Source organism: Molossus molossus, unplaced genomic scaffold, assembly GCF_014108415.1.
Source record: "Molossus molossus isolate mMolMol1 unplaced genomic scaffold, mMolMol1.p scaffold_m16_p_6, whole genome shotgun sequence".
Classification (NCBI taxonomy): domain Eukaryota; kingdom Metazoa; phylum Chordata; class Mammalia; order Chiroptera; family Molossidae; genus Molossus; species Molossus molossus.
The window spans coordinates 73,041,750-73,066,893 of NW_023425399.1; the positions used below are offsets into that span (position 1 = coordinate 73,041,750).

The 25,144-nt window shown below is 43.7% G+C and overlaps 2 protein-coding genes and 1 pseudogene across 2 annotated transcripts in view; 1 reads left to right on the forward strand and 2 right to left on the reverse strand.

Moving 5' to 3' along the window:
* ENOSF1 (enolase superfamily member 1) overlaps positions 1–10,593 on the forward strand; it is a 42,521-nt gene extending 31,928 nt beyond the window's left edge. Inside the window, 6 exon segments of the mRNA XM_036245498.1 lie at positions 1,730–1,864; positions 5,111–5,152; positions 6,166–6,295; positions 6,562–6,661; positions 9,820–9,905; positions 10,496–10,593. Coding sequence (XP_036101391.1) covers positions 1,730–1,864; positions 5,111–5,152; positions 6,166–6,295; positions 6,562–6,661; positions 9,820–9,905; positions 10,496–10,593 — 591 coding nt within the window.
* Positions 10,594–12,028: 1,435 nt separating this feature from the next.
* On the reverse strand, positions 12,029–21,571 carry TYMS (thymidylate synthetase). The gene is made up of 7 exons (XM_036244536.1): positions 21,223–21,571; positions 19,062–19,135; positions 18,136–18,310; positions 16,577–16,678; positions 15,136–15,311; positions 13,727–13,798; positions 12,029–12,601 (listed from the first exon to the last, which is right to left on the reverse strand). Exons 1-7 carry the CDS (start codon positions 21,422–21,424, stop codon positions 12,464–12,466), a joined length of 939 nt encoding a protein of 312 aa, XP_036100429.1. The 5' UTR covers positions 21,425–21,571; the 3' UTR covers positions 12,029–12,463.
* Positions 21,572–23,692: 2,121 nt separating this feature from the next.
* LOC118619340 lies at positions 23,693–25,144 on the reverse strand (annotated as a pseudogene).

The window sequence follows — 25,144 nt, forward strand, 5'->3', positions numbered from 1 at the left end:
AATCCTGAGTGTCCCGACCCAGCTCCAGTCCAGTCTGCCCTCCCTCTGCCAGAGCCCAAGGTGAGTGGCTGTGGCTTTTTTAGCCTTTGTTCCAGCTCTGCTCTGTGGAGCCACTTGGGAGTGTAACCCAAGGGCGCCGCTCACAGCTGAGGCCGCTGCCGAGCTGATGACCGTGGGCTCCAAGCCCCCAAGCCCCCATCTTGCGCCTTCGCAAGCCTACCAGGATCGAGTCATTGTCCCTGGTTATATGGTCCTCGCAAGCTGCTATTCTGTTGGTTTTTCCCGTCGATTTGTCTGTGTTATAGTTGTAATTCCAGTTTGGTTCTGGGAGGTGGTCTGTGTAACTTCTGTTCACTCCGCCGCCATTTTGGAATCTCTTTTTTTTTTTTTTAAGAGAGAAAGGAAGTGGGAGAGAGAGAGAGAGAAGCATGCATGTGAGAGCAAAACATCAATTGGCTGCCTCCTGCACACACCTTACTGGGATTGCGCCCATAACCCGGGCACGTGCCTGACCAGAAATTGAACTGGCAACCTTTCATTGCACAGGACAATGCTCAACTAACTGAGCCACACCGGCCAGGACATAGATACCTGATTTTTTTAAAAGTCACTTTGGAGCAAAAAGGGTAGATAATTACTGTTATTATTATTATTTTTTGTAAATCAATCAAAATTATATTTTTCTTTTGTCAGATCGGCAAAAAAATATATATTTTGGTGTGCCACTGAATTTTAGTGATTAGTTTATATATGCCATGACATGAAAAAGGTTGAAAATCTCTGTAGTATAGGTAGCTGTCTCCGTGTCCCTATTTTCAAAGTGTCATAGTGTAGGGTATGGAGCAGCCCTTTGTTAGATTCTGCATACCCAGCATTTGGCTTCCAGGCAGGATCTCTGCACACAGAGAGCTAGGGCCTTGGAGTAAGAGGCCTAAACTTGAACTCACCATTTACTTGACTTATTATCGTGGGCAAGTTACTTAACTTCTCTGCATGTCAGTTTTATCTGTAAAATGGGTTAATATGAGTTGCCTTGTAGAGTTATTAAAAACATTAAATGGGACAAAATGCATAAAATGCCTAGTGGCATAGGTGCTTAATTAATTGTAGAGTTTGGGTTATTTATTATTGTGCCAGACACCTAGTAGACAATAGTCAATAAATGACCATTGAACAAATTCATTGCTGTGTATGATTCAGAATGTGATAAAACGGTTCCTACAAACAATGAGCACTGCAACACAAAAATATTTGGTGGCATCTAAATGCAGATTGGATTAGAGCTCCAGGGCCAGTGAACACGTGTCATGGGCCCAGCCCAGGACACTCCTGGACATCTCCAAAGACAGTACAGTAAGTCCTCACTTAATGTTGTTGATAGGTTCTGCGACTTCAAGCATAATGATATATAATGAAACCAATGTTACTATAGCCTAATTGATATAAACAAGAGTTAAGTTCCTATAGCATGTCATCAACATTATAATGTAGTGATGTTATTTGAGCACTTGCAGTATCTGGAGCCAAAATTCCAGTCTCTGTGGCTGCTCTTTGGCTCCCTGTGTTATGATTGCATGCTGGTCCTCCAAAGAAGAAATGTCAGGCTCCCCAGGGGAGTCTTGCTCAGCTGTCAGTGGCACTGAGTGACAACATTTCTTACCCGGGAGCCACATCCCTGCAGCAAGGTCAGCAGCTGGCAGACCTCACCATGAAGGGTCTCTCCTTACAGATGATGGATGCCAACCAGCGCTGGGATGTGCCCGAGGCAGTGGAGTGGGTGTCAAAGCTGGCTGAGTTCAAGCCCCTGTGGATTGAGGAGCCAACCTCCCCTGATGACATTCTGGGACACGCCACCATCTCCAAGGTAGAACAGCTGCAACTGCTGGGGTCCTGTCACTGCCATGTATTTTTTGTTTCATTTTCCACAGTGGTTGCAACAGATCCTAAAATTCCTTTGCCTGTTCCCCTTCACTTTTCCTGATGAAGTAGCTGAAATCATTGTAACTTGTAACAAGTACTGAAATTGCAGACCTGACATCCTTTTGTTCACTTCTGTTTATCCACTGCCCTTTATTTCTATTTATTTTAGAGAGAGTAAATGGCTAAGAGCTGAATGCTTTGTAAATATACACAGCTGACTGATAGTAAAATATTTTACTCACCCAGAATAAAATAAGAAGCATAGATTCCTCTGGATGACTCAAAAGGAAAGGCTTAGCTATGTCAAGGTCAGGTCTCCCAAAGAGAAGGCTGCCTGTCTGCTTCCCTCTGCACCAGGGTTCTTCTTTCAAAAATCCACCCTAACTCCCTTTCAGGTTTAGGAAGAACCTGATTTGTCAGAACATCTGAGAAACATCCCATCTCTCAGGGAGAGGTTCCCATTAGCCCAGCTTACAGCACTGATGTATAAAACCAGAATGCCAGCTGGTTACTTTAAAAGGAAAACTAACTTCTGGGAGCTCTAGATTTTGATATCCTCTGACCAGAACAAGCTCCATGAGTAGCCATATTCCATCAAAGGCTGCAGGATGAGTGAGGAACCAGGGCAGGAACTGGTTATGGGATTTGAATATGTGGTGACATCAGACCAAGATGGCCCAACACATCCATCTTTGCAGTACAGATATACCTGCTTGTGGCCCCAGGCAGTGCTTGTACAGGTCCAGCCAACACACGCCTCGGACCCCCTTTATGCTTTCATCTGAAAACCCTTCCCCACCACATTGTGCCTTTGGTTAGTACATTCATTTGGCTTAGAGGCCAGTCCACCTGCCTAGGAGCCTAGGAACTGTTTTTTCTCCTTGAGGTCAGTTGGCATCTACTCTTCCCCTTTATGTGCTGCTCTTAAAATTTTCCCTCTGAGGACATCTTAGTCCCATGTTCCAGGAGGGATACCTCACTGTGCACCTGCATGAAGTCACAGGTCCTAATGGGCAGTGGGGTCCACTTCTCTCAGTAAATCTCAGGTCCATGATATCCATATATCAAACACTCTACAAAACCTGTGCTTAAGGAATGCCCTCCACTTTCCCCACTTTACAGCCTGACGGGAGAGAGAAGACTAAGATCCATGAAACAGACAGGTGGAACACGGGGCAGGGCCCTGAGGGCGGTAGAAGGAGGGTTACAGAAGGGACAGGGCTGTGGGCTGGGACAGCAGGAGCCACCATGGGATTAAGATGGAGCCAGCTAAGGAAGCTACACTGCAGGTGAGGGATACCCAGCAGGAGCCGTGGAGTGACCATAGCCTTTGATTTAAACACAGAGGAAACCTTCCGAGGAATCACCCCAAAATGAGAATCTGGTGAGGGTTCATGGGTAAATAAACTTTTGCTTTGGGGTTCTTGTGGCACAGCTGTGTCCTAATGACTGCCAACTTGTCCAAACAGGGATCAGAAACTCTGCCACCTGGAGAGTCTCCCTGGAAGTGCTTCTGGGCTTCAGTCCTCTGTCTGGGAGGCCATGCTCTCAAGAGGCATCTGCAGAAGTGGGGAGAGAGGAACCAAGGCAGGGGGAGCTGAGAGAGCCAGCACAGTAGGGCCATGGAGGGATCCAGCTGAATGGGGGTTCGTGGTGGGGTTGTAGGGAAGGAAGGCACCTGGGGCCAGGCTCTGGGGTCCACCTGCTCAGAAGATGCAGTTGAACACAGGGAGGCACTATAGGTTCTTGAATGAAAGAATGGAAATAAGGATGGTTTGACTGGTGGCAGCATGTAGGATGGGTGACAGGGGTATAGGAGAGGTGAGGAGTGGGCAGAAAGAGTGGAGGCTGGGACAGGGGCTTGGAGGCTTTTGCATTAAGCGGGGTAGAGGAGGGTAGAATGGGGGCAGATTCAGGAAATATTTAAAGGAGGAAATAACATTTGGTACTTATTCAGAGTCAGAATCATATATGCTTTAAAGATGGTGGAATGAATAAATCAAATGGCTTTCTCCCTCTACCACGGCTCCTCCCTCCCCATCCCCGTTTTCTTTTGAGAAAGAAGCAAGCCTCCTTAAATTAGGAGTTTCAGAAACCATAAGCCATTAGCACTAAATGGTACCCCAGGGACTATCTTCTGACCTGCGGGCCGTCTGTGACTCGCCCAAGTCTATACACCTGTTAAGGCAGGCACAGGGGACACCTGGCTCCTGCATTAAAGATTCTTCTGCAGGGAAGTCAGCATATCTAGTGATTCAGATGCCTCCTTTGGCTCTGGGGTCAGCCGAGATTTCAGGCCCTGGCTCCACAACTTTGTAAGCTTTGTGATCCAGGAGAGTTGCTAACCCCGTACACATTTTCTCATCTGTGAAATGGGGATCATGATGGCTCCTATCTCAGGGGGTTGTGATGAGGAATTGTTCAGTCAGGGTTTTGCTCAAGGCAGCGTAGTAAGAGCCCAGAAAGTGTTAGCCATTATTGTCATTGATACTATTCCCTAAACAATGGTAAGGCCAAGCCATGGAGGAACCAAGGATGCCTGTAGGGGCTAGTGTGTGGCTCTGCAGTTCCAATGGGGTCGGGGGGGTGGGGTGGGGGGGCAGGCCTAGAGCTTAGGAGCCCAGTTAGTGGGGAATGAAGTAGCTTCAGCGGGTAGGACAGAAAGAGCAGCATCACCAGAAGATTTCAGTACCTCACCAACTGAGCCCAACTAATAAAGTAGGGTCTGTGGGCACCCACCGAGCTTGAAGTGACAGTGTTCTAGATTAACCACTGACGGGGGCTCATCAGAGAGACAACAAGATGGGAATAAAGAGAGTGATGACCTATGAGAAGGAGTCAGCCAGAGGCTAACCCCTCAAGTCTGTGAGGAGCCACTCCTGAGTGGCTGCGTCTTCTCCCAGTTCCGCACCACTGCCCGGGCTCCAGACACAATCTGCAGGGCCATAGCCATGAAGGGAGCTAATGGCAGCGTGTGAGCAAGCATGACCTTTCCTCTGCAGACGTACGCAGCCCCTCCCGTATGCACACATTCTCCTTGACTGCCTTGCACTCTTCCGCAGCAAGGACGTTTCTTTCTTCAGCTCTGAATAGTTAAACATTAAATAGTTAAATAGCTCCAAACTTTTAAATACAAAATTTTCAGTTCAGTAACTTGGAAAGATAACACTAGGTGTCTTATATTTTATAGGCATTGGTCCCATTAGGAATTGGCGTTGCCATAGGAGAAATGGTAAGTGTCATCTCCTTGGGTCAGTAAACACTGGCCACCTTCTGAGGAGATTGTCATATGTTAGGCTGTATCACTTGTATTTTGAGTCGGGAAATTTTCATAATCTTAGAAATTGGGTCATTTTACAGCAATTCATTAGAGTCAAGAGTCAGATTAGTCAAAAGTGTCTGGATTGTTCTATAATTCATATGACTAAGGTCATTTATTCTTTTCAAAGTGTCTAATGGAAATTTATATGGTAGCAATTTAAACTTTCTTTTGCAAGGGCATAAAATGCACTGTGTGGTTCTAAGAAAGCCAGCTTCCAAACTGGGTAAGTATTATTGCGTTCATGCTTTGTGCTTACAAACGAAGCATTGACGCCTGCCAAGACCTGCAGTCGTCAGCCTGCGAGCAGAGCAGGGAGAGGGAACAGATTCTCGGTTTTCCCGGCAAAAGGAGCAATGCTGCTCTGCCATGGTTGTTTTGTCATCTGTGCCATCTGCTCATTGCTGTCACTGTGTTTCATCATTTCTCTATGACTGTTATTCCTTCAGAGGTGGCAAGCCGTGTGACTATACATGACTCACACTGTTATACTTGCTGATTTGTAAAGAAGCGAGTAGAAAGTCCCCATCTGGACTGTCTGGGCTTGCCTCATGCCAACTGAGAATAAAGAATAAACACAGTTGCCTGGCCAGTGTGGCTCAGTGGTTGAGCATCGACCCATGCACCAAGAGGTCGCTGGTTCGCTACCTGGTCAGGGCACATGCCCAGGTTTTGGGCCAAATCCCCAGTAGGGGGCATGCAGAAGGTGGACAATAGATGTTCTCTCTCACTGATGTTTTTATCTCTCTCTCCCTCTCCCTTCCTCTCTCTCCAAAATCAATAGAGAAAAATAAATAAGAATAAACACAGTCCAGGTTTCCTGAAGGTCACTGAAGAGCGACTTGTACTTGGCATGCTGCCAGGTTTGCAGACCCTGGTGTCCAAGGCTGATTCTTCTTTTGATTTTATTGTAATTCTGTTTCCAGTGCCACAACAGAGTGATGTTTAAGCAGCTCTTACAGGCGGAAGCCCTGCAGTTTCTCCAGAGTGACAGCTGTAGGCTGGGAAGTGTCAATGAGAGCCTCTCAGTGTTGCTGATGGCCAAAAAGTTTGAAAGTAAGGGCGCAGCAGCCTGTAGACCAAACCTTCATTTCCCTGCCCATGAGACACCTGTGGTTCCCTCTGCAGTTTGCCGTTTTGCTTTTATTCTAACTGTTAGGCCTAATCAGGGAGTCTTTGATGATTTTCATCCTGGGATTTTATCCCTAAACATTAATAAATGATTTAATCGCTTGCAGGCAATAAGAAAAACTGCAGGTTCTCACTCTTCCCCTTTTTCTGCCGAACTCTTGGCTTTCAGTAGAAATCTGCCTTCATTTCAGTTCCTGTCTGCCCCCATGCTGGTGGAGTTGGCCTCTGTGAGTTGGTACAGCACCTGATTCTATTTGACTTCATATCCATCTCTGCAAGCCTTACAAACAGGTGAGTGATGTGGCTTAACTTCGTGTCCCTCAGTCCAGGCCAGAGCTTTTCATCCTGCTCTCGTGACCAAAGGCTCTAAGTGCCCTGTCCGTTGGCACATCCTGTGACTCAAAGACCAGGCTGGTTTTGCTTCCATTTCTCCCACAGGGCAGTAACACGGAGACCCAACAGTGAAGAGTCATTTTTCTTTTAGGGGGATGGGTTCTAGAAAGCTGAATCACTTAGATTTGTAAGTACATGGAGGCAGGGGAGAGGGTGAGTTTTCAACCAGATGGAAACCAGAACCCCTTCCTCAACTGGCTTCTCTTTCTGACTTTCTTCTTCTTTTTTTTAATCCTCACCCAAGGATATTTTCCCATTTATCTTCAAATAGGGTGGGAGGGAGGGAGAAAGAAAGAAACATCGTCGTGAGAGAGATACATTGACCAGTTGCCTACTGCACAACCCGACCAGGGCCAGGGACAAACCGCAACCGAGGTACGTGCCCTTGACTGGAATCCAACCCGAGACTCGTTGTTCCGCGGGCTGATGCTCTAATCACTGAGTTAAAACTGCCAGAGTTGTTTCTGACTTTCTAAAATCCCACTTCCATCATAGGTATATTCTCTGCTCTGTCTAATCTGTCAAATGCTGGAGTCTTCCCTGATCTGGTCACATCATTACTATTTATTTCTAAAAGGTCTGAGCTGGCAGGAGATCACATCCATAACACAAGACCAATGTAGAGCAAAATGGCTTTATTGCAAGTGCCTGGGTGCAGGCGGGCTGAGCTGAGAAGGGTTCAGCCTTGAATTAGGGTTTGGATGTCGGTTATATACCCTACTTTTAGCTTCCAGCAGTTTCTGCTGATGTACTTTGTCTGGCTCATTGTCCACTTTGCAGTAGGACTGGTCTGGTATCTCATCCCGCATCTGCTGAGTTATCCATTGCCTTTCGGACAATCCAGATAATCCTTATCCGTATTCAACAAAAGGCTGAGCAAAGGTCACGCAAGCAACACAATTTCCACAGTTCCTGCCTTTTGCAAACTTTTACCTTCACCCTTTAAAACATTACTAACACTTTCAATCCATCTGATTTCTCAATGTGCCCCAGGTGAGCTTTAAATTAAGACAATCCCCTTCTAGTTGTCTACACACATACGTTTTAACTTCTTTCTGGAATTAAATGTGTTATCACAGAAAGATCCCTAGAAGTATATGGTGAAAGCATAAAAACATGTGTGGGAGCCCTGGCCAGTTTGGCTCAGTGATTGAGTGTCAACCTGTGGACCAGAGAGTCCCGGATTCGGTTCCTGCTAGAGGCATGTACCACAAAAAAAAAAAAAAAAAAAAAAATTCGTGGGAAAGGTAAACACCAAATTCAGGGTTGTGAGAAAGAAATGGGACCTGTAAAGGTATGTAGGGGACTTTAGTTATAAAGTACTGATTCCTTCCGTAAGATGGGTAGTGAGTGAGCAGGCAGTGTTTGTTTGTTTGTTTTCAGAGACTTGTATTTCTTTTTTTTTAAATTTCTATTAGTATTATTATTTTTAATCCTCACCTGAGGATATTTTTCTATTTTTCTTCAGATAGTGGGAGGGAGGGAGAAAGAGAAAAACATTGAGATGAGAGAGACACATCGATTGGCTGCTTCCCACTCGACATGGACCAGGGCTGGGGATGAAACCTGCAACCCAGGTACACGCCCTTGACCAGGAATCAAATCCTGTAGTCTGACACTCTAACCAGTGAGCCAAACCAGCCAGGGCTATATTTCTTTTATTAAGTAATATTTAGGAAGTGTTAATATTGTATATATTTTTACATTACCTTCTAATTAATAACTGTCCAGAAAGCACTCCATATACAGTATTAGAAATATACTGGAACTGTTGGACAGTCTTCTGTGTATTGAATTTTAATCAGGATTCTTAGGGGGAAAAAAGCTTATTGAGTTGCTTAATCTCTCTCTCTCAGAATTATTTTAAACTATAAAAAATAAACATTCCTAAGATATTCTGCTTTTGCCCCTCAGTTCAGTTCCTGAAGGCAGGACCAAGGAGGGTTCCTGAAAAGTTTTGCAGGCCTTGAGGGAATGAGGAAAACAGGGTCAGCCCTGAGCCATTGTGCACTGTGATCGCAGGAGTGAGTGAAGTGCCTCAGGCCACTCCTGAGAGCAGACCTCACTGCTCTGGAATGTCACTGTGCAGGCAGAAAGCCACCAGTGAGCTGTCACACCTCAACATCTCTGCTTTGTGAGTTCCTGTGTGGAACACTGTTCTCTGTTCATTCTTCACAGCCAGCGGGCTCTCCCATGGGGCTGGTTCTTCCCCTGTTCTTTATACAGGTAGCAAACAGGATAGTCGATGACTTAGTATTTATGTCCACTGAAAGCACAAGGCCCTCTCTTGCCAATTCCTTGTGTATCCCCTGCAAAGGGCACATGCCAGCCCTCACAGCAGCTGTTCATTAGCCAGCTGATGACTAAAGTTAGGCAGCAGAGTTAGACCACTTGCTCCAAGACTGGTAAGTGGCTGACACCAAATTTGAATAGATGGGTCTGATCCTAAAATCTGTGCTTTTCTAAATCATATGTATAGCTGGAAGGGACCCCATTTGGTGATTTTAATCTATTCATCTAACTTTGGGGTAAAGGCACCCAAATAATCTCAGATCTTTATGAACTCTAAATGGAATCCTTTTGGGGTCACAAAACCCTTAGTTGAAAGAGATTTCGGTTCATTTCATCCAAGCTTCCACATTGCTTTATTTCATAGAAGATAAGAACCTGAGGCACAGAGGTTGAAGGAAACTGGTATCAGCCAAGCCCTGACCAAGTCCACCGTTTCCTCATTGTGGTACCACCCCTCCTGCTTTTTTTTTTTTTTTTTTTTTTTTAAATATTTTTTCTTTTGATTTTAGAGAGAGGAAGGGAAAGGGAGATAGAAACATCAATGAGTGAGAACATCGACTGTCTGCCTCCTGCATGCCCCCCATTCGGGATCAGGCCCACAACCTGGGCATGTGCCTTGACAGGGAATCAAGAGTGACCTAGTGCATGGGTCGACACTCAACCAGTGAGCCACACCGGCTGGGCGCACCCCTCTGCTTTAACAGTTACCACCAAGTGAATTATCTAACTTGTCATTAATACCTCACCTGATTCCTTCCTCCTAGGATGTGCGAATACGTTGACCACCTGCTCGAACATTTCAAGTATCCTGTAATAATCAAGAATGCTTCCTATGTGGCGCCTAAGTTGAGCGGGGCAGGAAGGCCTCCGAGAGCAAGACATGGCCGTACTGCTTCCAGGAGCCAGACCCTAGAGCTCAAAGCTTTGACTCCTTGGCTTATTTTCACATCTAGAAAACAATGGCTCTATAGTTAGTCAACATCAGATTCCTAAGGCCTGCAGGTCAGGGTTTGAGGGTAAAATTGCCCGACAAGGCCTCTCTAATGCCAGCTTTTCCTCACCAGCTGAGACCTTAAAATATGTGTTCCTTGTGCAAAAAAACAAAAACCTGGCACGGACTAGCGGGTTAGTCAGCTGACGAGTTTTGACTGCAGTTGTGTTATCTGGGCCATTTATCCTCCACACGTCGAGATCAGGCCTCATTTTCACAGGTTGAGCTATCAGGAAATTCTATTCGTTCACTAATCCTAGGATGTAGCCAATAGTGTGTCCCTCTCCTCCATTTCAAACACCCAGAATCTTCTTTTAAAAATATTAATTTAGTTACCTCTGGCTTAGATTTAAAAGCATTTCTAGGAACAGCAGAAATACATAAAATAAATTTTTTTTGTTCCAGGTGGTTATTAACACTGCTGTTTTTGTTTTGTCTCTGATAGGAAGCTGGTTATTACACAGAAATGAAGGAGGAATCTGTAAAGAAACACCAATATCCAGATGGTAAAGTCTGGAAGAAACTCCTCACTGCTCAAAGGAATTAAGTGTTCAGCCCTTACACCCCATTTCTTTTTCAAGTGAAAAGGCTTACAATTTCTTGGGTATGGTTTTACAAATATAGGGAAAGAAAATCATCCTAGCAGTGAAAACAAATTCAGCTTAAAGTCATATTAACCTCAGGAATCAGCTCAGGAATTATGATTACTTAATTCTTTTAGCAAATAAACATACTCTTCTACTTAATCCTTAAGCAAATTTAGATTTAACTAACTCAAAGTATAAGATGTTCTTAAAAGATTTCTATCAAGTGCTGATACCTGGACTTAAACTGTACTTTGAAAATAAGCAGGAATTGTTGGAGCAATTCCTTATTCTACTTAACATTTGTCATAATTAACAGAATAAAAATAATTCCGCAGCACCATGGAGTATCTGGTATACAACAAAGATAAAAAGAGTCCACTGATTAGCCCTGAAGTGGTTTAGCATCTCTTTTCCAGCTCAGTCTAAGCACATTACAGAATTATTCCATAGACTGTTTTTTAATAACCTTTTAAAAAACCTTCATCTGCCCTGGCCAGTTTTGCTCAGCAGTTAGAGCGTCGGCCTGCAGACCAGAAAGTCCTGGGTTTGGTTTGCTTTAAGGGCACATACCTTGGTTGGTTTGTCCCCAGCCCCAATTGGGGTTGTGTGGGTGGCAACCACTCAATGTGTCTCTCTCAGGTCTATGTTCCTCTCTCTTCCTCCCTCTCTATCTGAAGATAAATGCAAAAATGTCCTCGGGTGAGGATAAAAAAACCACCTTTATGCTAAATAAAAAATTTTAAATGTTTATATTGATTTTTTTTTTTTTTAAGAGAGAAACGAAGGGAGAGAGACAGAAAAGCATAGATATGAAAGAGAAACATCAATTGGTTGCCTCCAGAAACTTGGGTATGTGCCTGACTGGAATCAAACTGGCAAACTTTTGGTGCACAGGATGACAACCAACCAAGCCACATTGGCCAGGGCTATCCTAAATAATTTAAAAAATAAAATGCAGCTAGAATTAAACCATAGAGCCCAGGCCAGTTTGGTTCAGAGGTTAGAGCATTGGCCCTAGGACCAAAGAGTTGCGGGTTCGATTCCGGTCAAGGGTAAGTATCTTGGTTGCAGTTTGGTCCCCAGCCTCGGTCAAGGTTGTGCAGGAGGCAACCAGTTAATGTGTCTCTCTCACATAGATGTTTCTCTCTCTCTCCCCTTCCCTCCCACTCTATCTGAAGATAAACAGAAAAATATCCTTGGATAAGGATTAAAAATAAATAAACCAACCATAGAAAAATGGAACCGTTTAGTCAGCATTTCTAAAATATATTCTAACCTCAGCAGCATCCAAACAAGAATACAGCATGTTTATTTAGGAAGGTTCAGTTCATCTATTTTAGGTAGGAACTGTACAGAATGGCAATAGAGAATTACAGACAAAAACCCAGATGAATGCAGAACTTTTTTATTATAACAATATCTAAAACAAGTAAAACATTAAATAATCACAACCACAACAACTATACATCATCATGACTCATGTTTTCAGCTTGCTTAAATGTGAGGGGGTAGCTTATAACTTTTGAAATTCATTAAACTTCATACAAACTGGGATTGAAATGCATGTTACATGTTTTTACTCTCCTCACTTTAGTCATAATCTCAGCATTTTCATACATCCTCATTCAGTTAACCAAACTCAAGCAAAACCTTTTACTATTAAGAGAACCAGTACAGTTATATTTGCCAGTGGCAACAGCCTTAAGTTAATAAATAATAACTGACAGGTTACCAATCAACTTTTTACCTAGTTCCTTCTTCCTTTAGAGCAAAAAGAAGTTTCACGGTAAAGACTGACACCATCCTTCAAACAACTCTTTTAAAAGCACTCTAAACAGCCATTTCCATTTTAATAGTCGGATGAGGATTGTACCCTTCAATCTGAAAATCTTCAGCCTTGAAGTCATCAATTGTCTCAACTTTTCGAAGGATTTTAAGCTTCGGAAAAGGCCTTGGTTCTCTCTGAAGCTAAAAACATAAGACCATTATTTTGCTGTATCTGTATTACTGCTTTAATTGTGCTCCCCACATCCCTTCACAAAACAAGTATGCAGTATTTTATCAACAAGTATTATTTTACAGGGGTGTAACACTGCAGATGCCTTTTCCCTGGTTATACAATACGATTAGAGCATAATTAGTTGTTTCTCACACACACATGGAGAGGGGAGGGTATTTTGTGGAATCATTCAGTGTCAGGAGCCTGGTGGCTCACCCACTGTAAGTTCTTATGATTGACTTTTCTTGGTAAATGTATTAAGGATGGGACACGGTCTCTTACTTTTATATCTGTAACTCACAGTAGGTACTCAGAATGGTGACGCGAGTCCCATAATCCCCATTCCAACTATCCCTGGCAGAAAGGGCAAGGAAAAATGTCATCTGTTGACAATGCAAACCAGGACTCCTGGGGTGAACAGTGGCAATGAAGGTGTACGTAGGTCATGACCACACATCTGTCCAGCACGACAGGAGTAGTCAGCCAGAGAGAAGCATCTGGATAAGTCTTGAAGTTACTCTCTAAGTCAAAGCAGACAAATTTCTTCAACAGAGAAACTTGCAAAAGCTGTATCTAATCTGGAAGGGCCTAAAGGTTTTTGGTTTAACATCTTTATTCATTATGCACAGACACTCTTATATTTTTATTGCCATTTCAAATCGTTTGTTGGCTGCTATTTTATGGATTTGAACAGAATTTTGAAAGTTCAATCCTAAATACTGTGTTTAGCATAAACTTAAGGGAAAACATTTGCATTTTAATTCAAGTAAAAATATGAGTTGAAATGCTACCTCTGGGAAGGTCCCAAATTCCCTGTTCTGAATGTGGCTCTCCCTCTCTGATACTGGTACCTAGTCCCCCACAGCACTTGTCACATTAGGAGCCGGTGGTTGCTGAGGCTTGTGTCTGCCTTGTCTCCACCCACCTGCCCACCTACTGCTCCTAAACTAAAGCCCTGCTGTCAGAGCAGGTCACCTCATCTCTGTCATAGCATGGAGAAGAAGAATGCCTATTATAGGAAATGTCCTATAAACCAACCTTCTTTCATCAAGAGTAAGGAGCGATCTTCAAAGTGCAATAGACAAAATTCTTACCTGCATTTTCAGCGGCTCAACATGATTCAAGTAAATGTGTGCATCTCCCATAGTGTGTACAAAGTCACCTGGCTGAATTCCATGGGAAGAAACAAAACAGTGTTTTAGTTTTAATCCCGCTATAACACATAATTTAAAAACATATTATGTAGAGTATACAGAGATCACAAAGCTTTTCAGAAAATAAAGAATTTAACCACTGTTGCTTTTAAGAAAAGTTAATTTATGCCCTGGCGGGTGTGGCTCCGTGGTCAGAGTGTCAGCCCACACACTGAGGGCTGCCGGTTGGAGTCCCAGTCAGGAGCATGTACCTGGGTTGCAGGTTTCATCCCCAGCCCTAGTCTGGCCAGTGTGGGAGGCAACCAATCAATATGTCTCTCTCACACTGATGTTTCCCTCTTTCTCTCCCCCTCTTTCCTTCCCTCCTTCCACTCTCTAAAAATCACTGGAAAAAATATCCTTGCATGAGGATTAACAAAATAATAAAAAGGAAAAGTTAATTCACAAAAGTTATCTTGTATTATAAACAATCTATGTAAACCTGTTCATACAGACCACAAGACTACAAGGACAGGAAAGTTCCAGTGAGCCAGTTCATTTCTTTTTTGTTTTTCTTTCCTTCTTTTTTTTTTTCTGTAACATTTTGGCATTTTTTGTTTTTGTTTTCTTTCTAAACTTTTTTCTTTTTTCTAGTTCATTTTTTTGTTTGTTTGTTTCATCTTGTTTTCTACTGATTTTATTAAAATAATTTTTTTTTTTTTTGCCCTAGCCGGTTTGGCTCAGCAGTTAGAGTGTTGGCCTGCGATCCAGAGAGACCCGGGGTTCAGTTCCTGCTAAGGGCATGTACCTCGGTTGCAGTTTGTCCCCGTCCCTGGTTGGGTCGTGTGGGTGGCAGCCACTCGATGTGTCTCTTTCACGTCAATGTTTCTCTCTCTCTCTTCCTCTCTCTCTCCCTCCTGCTCTATCTGAACAAAAAATGGAAAAATGTCAAGTGAGAATCAAAAAAATAAAAAAACAATTTTTTTTTTATCCTCACTTGAGGACATTTTTCCATTTTTTTGTTCAGATAGAGTGGGAGGAAGAGAGAGAGAGAGAGAGAAACATTGACGTGAAAGGGACACATTGAGTGGCTGCCTCCCGCACGACCCAACCAGGGCCAGGGACAACCTGCAACTGAGGTACGTGCCCTTAGTGAGAATCCAACCCGTGTCTCTCTAGACCACAGGTCGACGCTCTAACCGCTGAGTCAAATTAGCCAGGGCTTAAAATATTTCTAAGTTCACATTTGAGTCAGTTCATATCTTATTTAAAATGAATGAGAATTCTGTGCAATTAGTTTTTTTCATGTGAAAGAATCTAAGAGTTCAGTTCTAAGCTAGCAACAATGTTCCTTCCCAAGAGCAGCCTACCTTTAGGCCAGTGATGTGTGCGATCATGTAGATGAGCAGGGAGTAGCTGGCGATGTTGAAGGGCACACCTAGTCCCATGTCTGCTGACCTCTGGTACAGCTGGCAGGACAGCTCACCGTTCACCACGTAGAACTGGCAAAAGGCATGGCATGGAGGTAGGGCCATGCATGGAAGATCTGAGGACACACCACAGAGAAAAATAAGGAGGGGGTGGTGGTTTTAAAGAACACAACTATAGGCAAAGTAAAACAGGAGCAAAACACAAGCTAATTCATGAGATGGAGGTCATGAGAAAGAACCACTGGGCCACAGTGACCCCCATGACTCACACGTCCCCTCGTGGCAAAAGCAGACCATTCCAATCCCAGCACAAACCCAACAGAGACCATGATGAACGTTTACAACTAAGGCAATGCTCTCCCATCTGAGCTAATATTAACAATTTATGCTACCTTTACAGGAAGAATGAGTTCATTTGCAGGGGTCACAGGAAACTAGCATCTCAGGCACACCCTCCTGTATGCCAGGTCTCTATTATAAATGTAAATGTTCCACTCTGGGTCTTTATTATTGGTAAAGTTTAATTTTTTAACCCCATTGATAAAAATGTTAATATCAAGGTGGGAAGGGATCTGAAACCTCATTGCCCCAATTTAAAAATGTTAAAATCTAGCCCTGGATGGTTTGGCTCAGTGGTTAGATCGTCAGCCCGCAGACCAGAGTCCTGGGTTCAGTTCCCACTAAGGGCTTGTACCTTGGTTGCAGTTTGTCTCCAGCCCCGATTGGGGTCGTGTGGGTAGTGACCACTCGATGTGTCTCTCACATCAGTGTTTCTCTCTCTCTCTCTCTCTCCCTCCCTCTCTCCCTCCCGCTCTGTCTGGAGATAAATGCAAAAATGTCCTCGGGTGAGGATTAAAAAACCCACAAAAATAAAAATGTTAAAATCTGCCTGGCCAGTGTGGCTCAGTAGTTAAACATCCACCCATGCACCAAGAGGTCCCAGTCAGGGCACATGCTAGGGCTGTGAGCTCAATCCCCAGTAAGGGGTGTACAGGAGGCAGCTGATCAATGGTTCTCACTGTTTCTCTCTCTAAAACTCAATTAAAAAAATATACTTAAAGTGTTTCACATGTATCAACATGTTAAATCTTTTTAAAAGTGTTAAAATCTTACAAGTATTTTCACAGGTAATTTAAAATCCTTTTTGGAGTAAGAATAAGTATAAATATATAAATTAAGGTGATCTGGGTTCAATTCCATCCTCTGAAGGTGAAAATGGGGCCAAGTGTGACTCGTCCAAGGTCACCCAAGTTATCATGTGGTGGCAGGGGCAGTTCACAGGGCCTGCCTCCTGCTCGAGGCCCCTGCACAAGGCCACGTTGATTCCCTTTATGCTAATTATACAGTTAGGATATGACAGGATGACCGATAGGGTTTCAACCTTTTGGATTCCAAGCACACAGGATAATTCTTCTGTCGTCAGGGTTGGTTTTAATCGTGTCAATCACTTTTTGCAGTTGGTCTACTCCTTGACCTGAATAATCTGTAGAATTGTCAAAAGGAGAAGATGTGCATGTTAATCACAACATCTCATGAGATGGCCTTACAGATACCTATCATACTGTCCTTCCACAGCCCCCTCCTTGGCTCATGGTCACCAGATGTCCAATGCACTCTATACATTTCTCAGATCTCACTGGGTTATGTTGAGGTCAAGAGCTGGTTTAGGCTCCTAGGTCTGTCCTCTGGAGCCATAACAAAGCCTATTTTCTTTTCTTCGTAAAAGTCCTTTAAATATTTGGTTGGTCATGAGGTCACGTCCTCCATCACCCCAATTTCAACACTGTTTCTTCCAGTGTTCTCCAAAGGACTTAGCCTCTATACCCATCAACCATTCTTGTCACCTTCCACTGGCATGGTCTAGTTTATCCACGTCCCACAGAAACTACGAGGTCTTAAACAGAATATACAATTCCATATACGTTAATGACTAACAGAGGTCTGTGAATTCCTTTCTATGACCTTGACAATAACCTTTTAACACTTCCACTAAAATTACAACTTAGCAGGTAAATGTCTACTACTCATCTGTAAATATCAGGGAATCTCTATAATTATTATACCACTTTGTACTTTTCTCCTACTTCTGGTGTCTGGACTTTAATTCCTTGCTTTCCTTCTGAAATGGAACTGGAAGCTGAGGTGTACAGAATTTCACATTCTCCTCTGGTTAAACTTCCACTTATGGGTGTCACACTATGTTTTAGTCCAATAGTTCTTAATTTTTTTTTTTTTTGAGGAAAGCCTTGTCACGATCAGCTCCAAAAAAGTAGCATCAAAGATTTTTGAAAAGATGAACTGTGATGGAACAGTTCTGTACCTTGATTGTGGTGGTGGTTACATACATCTACACATGCACTAAAATTGTACACACATATTCTAATACATGTAAAACTGGAGAAATCTGATAAGCTCTGTGGATTTTGCCAAGGTCAATTTATACAAGATATTGCCTTTGGGGAAAACTGGGGAAGGTGCAGGGACCTCCCTGTACTTGAACCTATAATTATTTAAAGATTAAAATTTTAAAATACACAAAAAGGACAAACAGACATATTGAAGTCTAACAGCTGAGCATTCATACAACTTTAAACTAAAGACATGATTTTATTAGGCCCCTTAAGTGAGAATAAATAATTGAACACTAGGCAGGATTTAAGGCACAATTAAGGTAGGGAAGTAGCTTCACATCCTGAGAATGTCCTAGGACAGAGGTTGCATAATAACAACCAACAGACCATTTATTACATAAATAGTTTGGCAATAAATTGTCTGACCTCCATGAGGTGTAGTTGCAGCTCCTGAACCCGATATCGCCTCTCACAGGGTTAAACTTACGCATGAGCTCCCCAGACACCGGCTTCTTATCCCTAACACTTCACTTGAAACCATGGAGCTATGACGGGTGCTCAGGAATCTGAGGCAGCCCTGTCTCCTCACCTGAATCCATATCTTTGTATTCTGCCCCAAAATGCCTCCATTGAAAGCCATAAACTGGGCCTAAATCTCCTTCTTTTCTGCTGGAGAATCCCAGGCTGTCCAGGAAGTCACGGGACCCATTGGCGTCCCAGATTTTCACTCCCTTGGAAGACAGTTCTTTAGCATTTGTGGATCCCTGGAAGAGATGGGAGAGCAGAGCTGGTGAATTCACTTACCCACGAGCGTTTGGAGTCATTGGGGTTCATCCTCTAAGAGCCCCCACCAAGTGGGTGATAGGCACTCACCATGTCCCCGCATAGCCTGTCCTATCGTTAAGCAGGCTGGTCCCATCCCAACTTTGAAGTGCCTCCAGGTCAGTCTGGTTCCCTCTCTGGAATCACCCTCTCAAATATTTTTTCCTGTTCCCTCAGCTAAATTTTCTAGATGGAACACCTCCAAGTCCTTTAATTATTCCCACCCCATCTAGCAGTTTTGTTTCTTCACCAAATATGTTGTCTCTAAGTGTGATATGAAGAACGAACTTAATGTCTCACATGCAATCTTTTGGGAGTACCTTCTATCTGGTATATAGAATGTTTCTACTGATTGGCCTAATGAGCACTAGCTTTTCTAGTAAATAGATCTGTCACATATCTTGTATGTGCTTCTATCCAGTTATGTATAACCCAACCTTTGCTTGCACAGTTAAGGTGTTGTTGGTTTTTGTTTTTGTCAAGTACAAGCCTTTTGTTTATTTCTCTTATATTTTGTCTTATTAGATCTGGCCCTTATCAGCCTAACCTGTATCCTGATGTGTGTCCAGGTCAAGGATAGACCTCCACTGGCCTCTGGCATCTTCAGGTATGATGTGCCACAATGGTTACAAGCAAGGCTATGGTGCCACACAACCTGGGCTCTGTGCCTGTCCTCTAACTTCCCTTCTTTACCTTGATAAACCACAGCAACTCCTCCAAAACACCCTTCCAGAATACACGTTTGGTTGTCAGCAGAGGAAATTCATCTGAAAAACAGTTTGCCATATAATTTCAAGATGGGAAAATAAACATCTGTAACAAAAATAAATTAATAAAAATTGGGAAACAAAAAAAAAAGATGGGAAAATAGCACATGCCATCCAATGTTCTCTGTGGAAGAAAACTGCCCCAGGAGATCAGGCCCTGGAGTGATCTGGAAAATTATGACTCTTGGCAAGTGGGTGCCCGGAATCAGGGTGGAGTTCCCAGGCTGCAGTGCAAGTCAGTGACACAATTCAGACTGAGACCACCCTCCTGAGGCCCACATTCACCAGACACAGGAGTTCCACACAGTAAGATGGGACAGAGGCCAGTGGAGACAGGGAAAGAGCAACCATCCACTGTAATTAGTGAGACTCCTTTGCAGAGGTGTGAAGACAACAGGACAAAGCCTGAAGGCTCCCAGGGCTATTCCACTATTATCCTGCCAAGGAAAGCTTGCTCAGGACCCAGGGAGAGTAGATATCACACTGGCCAAAACTGAAGAATCATTTTTAAAAATCTGCAAAACAAATTAACCTCTATGTTTTAAGTGTTCCCAAAATAGTAACTGTTTAAACACTTTATATACATGATCCTATTTAATCTTCAAAACAACCTTCTTTAAGGCACCTTTATAATCTCCATGTTACACGCACCAGAAGGGATACAGAAGTTTGCGTTAAGAAATAGAAAAATAAAAATGTAAAAGGTCATCTCCATTCAGTTGTATAGTTGATATTCATGTAACAAGGATAAATTTTTCAAGCACCTACTGTTATTACTATTACTTGGACATTTCCCCCTCTATTTCAAGTACATGGGGAAGCTGAAGACCAGAGAGGTTAAGTAACTTGCCCAAGGTGTCAGAAGAGGAGCTGGAGTAAAAACTAGATCTGTGGCTCACTGGAGGCCATTGCTCTTGGTGCTGCAGGAAGGTGGATCCCTCTGCTCAACAAAACCAAAGCTGTCCAAGGCAGATCAGATATTTTCCACTGCAGCCAGTTATTTTCCAGTTTGCAGAATGGGTGTTGAGTGCAGTTTCACACCTGACTACAGCAAATCTGCTTTACCAACAGTGGGTCTTCCCTTCAAAATCACCCTCCACACCAGTGTCAAGGATGTATGTCCTGTGCCCACCCACACCATGCCCATTTGTCTCCTGAAAGCTGAGCCCTAGCAACCCCCCCCCCCAAGAAAGATTTTTCCCCCAGGAGCCATCCTGTTTTGTTTTTTAATAATTTTTGCTTTATTGATTTTAAGAGAGAGAAGAAGGAAGAGGGAGAGAGAGATAGAGACATCGAGGAGAGAGAACATTGACTGGCCGCCTCCTGCACGACCCCCACCCCCCCACCCCCGTCCACCCCGGGATCGTGCCCTGACGGGGAATCCAACCGGTGACCTCTTTGTGCATGGGTCCACGCTCAACCACTGCGCCCCCCAGGCTGGGCAAGGGGCCATCCTCTTTTAAAGTAAAAGAGAATAAAAACTACTCGGACCATCGAGTTCCTGTTTCAAGGATTAAGAGGAAAGAAAGCTGGTTCGTGGGACTGGTTGGAAAAATTGTAAGGAGCCACAAGTTTCCGCCCTGCCTCTCAGTTCATTGGCTCTTCCCGCCGTCGTAGCACCGCCCACAAAAATTGGCTCCAATTTTGAAAAGTTTGCGAAGCGGAATGGCCAGCACCGGGAGGGGCGGGGCGGTGGCGGGGAAACCGAGCCGGGCCGTTGGTCTAGACCAGGTGAAGCCTCTGCCATTCTGCTTCGGGGCAAACACTACTGGGTCGTGCTTGCTTTGGGGGGACCACATAACGAGGTGTTCAGAGCACAGCCCTTGGAGCCAGAGGGTCTGAGTGGTTTTACTTCCCAGCTCTGTCACCCCCGTCCGTGGACCCTACGCACATCGGCCCTCTAATCCAAGCCTCAGTTTCGGAGTGACAAGCGAGGCCAAGGATGCTTCCTTCTGCCGTCTCACGGGACCGAGGTTGAGACTAAACGCTGACCGCGAGGTCCGGCCTCCCCCGAGCGCCTTCCCAGCGGCAGCCCCAAGCCCCCCTGGCGCCCGCCCGCCCGCCCGCCCCGGCGCGACCGCTGTCACCTCTCAGGCTGTAGCGCGCCTGCATGCCGAACACAGACAGGGTGCCAGTGCCGGTGCGGTCACCCTTCAGGGAGCCAAATCGCAGGATGTGCTCGATCTGCCCCAGGTACTGCAGCTCCCCGTGGGGCCGCGGCTCCGCGCCCTGCTTCTGCGCGGCGGGCGGCGACGGGGGCAGCGGCAGCTCGGAGCCGGCGGCGGGCATGGCGCTAGAGCAGCTGCAGACACCGGGACAAAGGTGGGCAAGACGGCCAGACTTCCTCCAAGTGCCAGTTTCCCGCCGCCGCGACTCCGCCCCTTCCTTCCTGGTGATGTGGGGTCCAGCTGGAGCCGTGAGCTCTCGCGCTCCCTGGCGTCCCCGGAGCGCGCAGAGCCGAGGGCGGGCCGGGGCTCAGGAACGCACGAGCCTCGGAGGAAAGCACCGGCCTCCGGAATCGGTCGCATTTAGCCCATTTTTAAAATCTATTTATCTATCTATCTATCTATCTATCTATCTATTTATTTATTTATTTATTTATTTATTTATTTATTTATTTATTTATTTATTTACTTCTATTATCATTATTATTATCATTATTATTATTACAAGGAACCACGAGAAAGCAAGCATTTATTCCTATCAAATATATAAGCAGATTAAAATAAAAATTAACATTGCAAATGCACATCATGTCAGACACTACCTCACAAGTGTAAGAATTCTTAGTTATTTGAAATTGCCTGTGTAGCATATGTAGCAAATTTGTAGTCCAGACCCTCACCTCAATCGTTGCAAGTCTAAAACTTCTCGTTTTCTGTCTTTAGATTAAATAGTTTTATTCGGCTTAGATGAAGCTATGTTGAAGCACAAACCTGAAATTTTAGACGTTTAACACATATAGGTTTGTATACAGAGAAAAGGAGAAGGTGGTAGGGAATTGAACAATGGTTTCATAAAATGAAAGAAAGATAGAAGAAAAGCTATATATGTGACTGGAATGGACAGAGAAAGTGGAAGAAAATGTGTGGTCATGAATGAATTAAAGTATGGTTAATGAATATTGGGACTTTGGGTAAACAAAAATATGAATATGCTTGGATGAAATTCCTCATCTTGCAAAACAAGAAGTCATTTTATCATGTCTACAAAAATAATCCACATAAGCCCATGACTTGGAAATTGGCAAATATTAGAAGAAACATCTAAAATTGTTACAAGGGTTATCTCTGGGAAATGGGAGTAGGAAGAGGGAGTGGTTGGGCAGAGTGTGGGAGGAAGCGTCTCATATTTCATTATAAACCTTGAATCTCTTTAAACTATGTGTATGTATTACTTTGATAAAGTTTAATGAAAAAACCTAAAGATCCATCTGGTAATTATAACATGAAAGATACACACCTCTAGCCATGTTTTAATAAGTTTGATGGTATTTCTGGAGGGCACTCAGTCATTTTTCGATGATTCTAAACTTTTGAAATTAGAGATTAGTCTAATGTGAAAGAAGACTTAGAGGCAGGGGAGGAATAAGGGAATTAAGGAATTTAAGACAAGGAGTAGGAGGCAGATAACTCTATCAATAGGCAGAAAGAGAAAACAAAAACAAGAGCACTACTCAAAGGGCAGCTTACATTCCAGATCATGAATAAGTTGTTAGATGCCGTAGTAGTCTGTGTTTACACGAGATGCTTATTTAATTGCAATAATGGAAACTTGGAATTGTGTCCTGTATCCATGAGTATTTCTAATAGGAAGCATCTGGCATTGTATTCTGCTCCAGACTCAGTCTATAAATCCTTATTTTTATAGACGATTTCTTCTTGCACCTTCTTTTAAAATTTATTTCATTAAATTTATTGGGGTGACATTGTTTAATAAGCTCATATAGGTTTCAAGTGTACATTTCTATGATAAATGGGTTGTATATTGCCTTGTGTGCCTACCTCCCAAAATCAAATCATCTTGTGTCACCATATTTGGCCTCCTTTACCCTTTGCTGCCCCCTACCTGTACCTTCTCCTTATTTAAAACCATCCCCACCACCACCAGCAGTACAACGATAAAGCCATAGAATAAATGATAATCTTTCACGCGGAGCTAGAAGAATTGGTTTAAAAATGAATCAGGAAGGGAATTTAGATATACTAAATAGAAAACTTAAGGATGGAAAGAAACATCATTTTACAACAGATTCTCATTTATCTCAGGGGGCTTAGTTTGGGATAGAAATAGACTAGTTTGTGCATTGTCCCTCAAATGTAGCATTAATCAGAAACAAGAGTTTGTTTTCAAGTCTGGCAATGGACTGGAGAGTTTCCATGTGATGCTGATGTCACTAGTCTGGGACCACACTTTGAAGACCTCTAGATTGAGTCTTTGATGTTTTCTAAAATCCCTGCTCACCATGTCCCTCATCCTTTTAGAAACATGTCACACTTGGTGAATACCCAAGAAGCTCTGCTTGGATCATGTGCTAGGGTCAAATGCTCCATATTCTCACACAGCTCTACTGCTACTGTTTCTTTTCAAAAAGACTTTGCTTTGGGTATAACTGGTAAAATGTGTGTGATCCTCACTGAAAGCTGGCTCCAGAATGCCCTGCACAGACTGCCTTGCTTCCTTCCTAAAATCTTTCCCCATCAAGGCATAGAGGAAGGGAATGAAGCAACTATTGGCAGATGCTAAAGCAATGGACACGTGGTCCCAGGATAGCAGAACTTCCCCAAAGGGAGTCTCTGAGTCAATAAACAAAGAGAGGACTCCAACAATGTGGTATAGGGCCCAACAGACAAGGAAGATGACCACCATCACCACGGCCATTTGGAAGGTTTTGCTCCAAGACTTGGCGAAGCAGCCCCATCCCATCTGGAAGATAATGAGGCTATAACAGGTCACCATGGCAATAAAGGGCAGTAGGAAACCCATCACTAGCCTAGTCATGGTTATTACCACCAGGGGTGTTGAAAGTTGATTATCATATTCAAAGAGGCCTTCAGTATCATACTGGAAATCTTGTGATGGCTCAGTCATGTAGAAGGCATTGCCAGAGGCACCACTAGAGCAAAGCTCTAAATCCATAGAGAGGAAAGCATCAGAGTCATTCAGTGGATTAATTCTGTAATCTTCAATGGGAAGGCCAATGGGGATTGTAGAGGCCTCATCATCAGGTTTAATTAAATTATAATATGGATGTTAATTAGATAATCTGGCTGAATCCACAGGGAGTAAATCTCCAGGAGGTCTTTGAAATGTCTGAGAATGGAGGAGAGTGGTAGCTGTCCAAGGATCATTTGTTTGTAAAGGGAAAGCACCTAACTTATCATTCATTTCTGTAGGCAACCGAACATTGGGGTTGTCAAGAGACTCATTTTCCAGTTGATCAAAGATGAAGTCTGAATAATCTAATGAGCTATTGGCATCAAAATTGTAACCTCACATATTTTGGTTGTTTATAGTGAACGTTTCTCGATATATGAACACAGGTTTATACATTACAAAAGTCATCACTCAGATACAACCACTGATAGTGAAGGCTGTCCTCACATTGCAGTGATTCTGGCACCAGATTGGCTTGAGTACCAAAAGACAGCAATACAGGCTCATGGCAGTCAGCAGGAAGATGCTGGCAAACATGTTGAGGATGATGATGGAGGGAACGAGTTTACATAGGAACCAATCATAAGGCCAGTGTCCTTGGAGCGCCAAGTGAACCAGGGAGAAGGGTAAGGAGAGGCAGCAGAGGCAGTCTGCCAGCATGAGATAAAGAAACTAATGTGTGTTCACTGTCCACTTCATCTTTAGGCCAGCCACCCACAGCACCAGCCCATTGCCAAGCAATCCCAATAAGAAAGTGAGGCTGAGAATGACCACGGACAGAATTATCTGGGGTTCATTCCAGGGCTCTAAGTGTATGTCAATTGAATTGGTCTCATCAGAGAAAGACTCCAT

Excerpts from the sequence above, each read along its gene's own strand:
- TYMS (XM_036244536.1), bottom strand. The coding sequence starts at position 21,424 with ATGCCCGCCGCCGGCTCCGAGCTGCCGCTGCCCCCGTCGCCGCCCGCC. Across the intron at positions 15,312-16,576 it reads GTGTGCTTGGAATCCAAAAG|ATCTTCCATGCATGGCCCTA; the intron begins GTTGAAACCCTA and ends GTGTGTCCTCAG. Across the intron at positions 13,799-15,135 it reads CACACATCACTGGCCTAAAG|CCAGGTGACTTTGTACACAC; the intron begins GTAGGCTGCTCT and ends CATGGAATTCAG.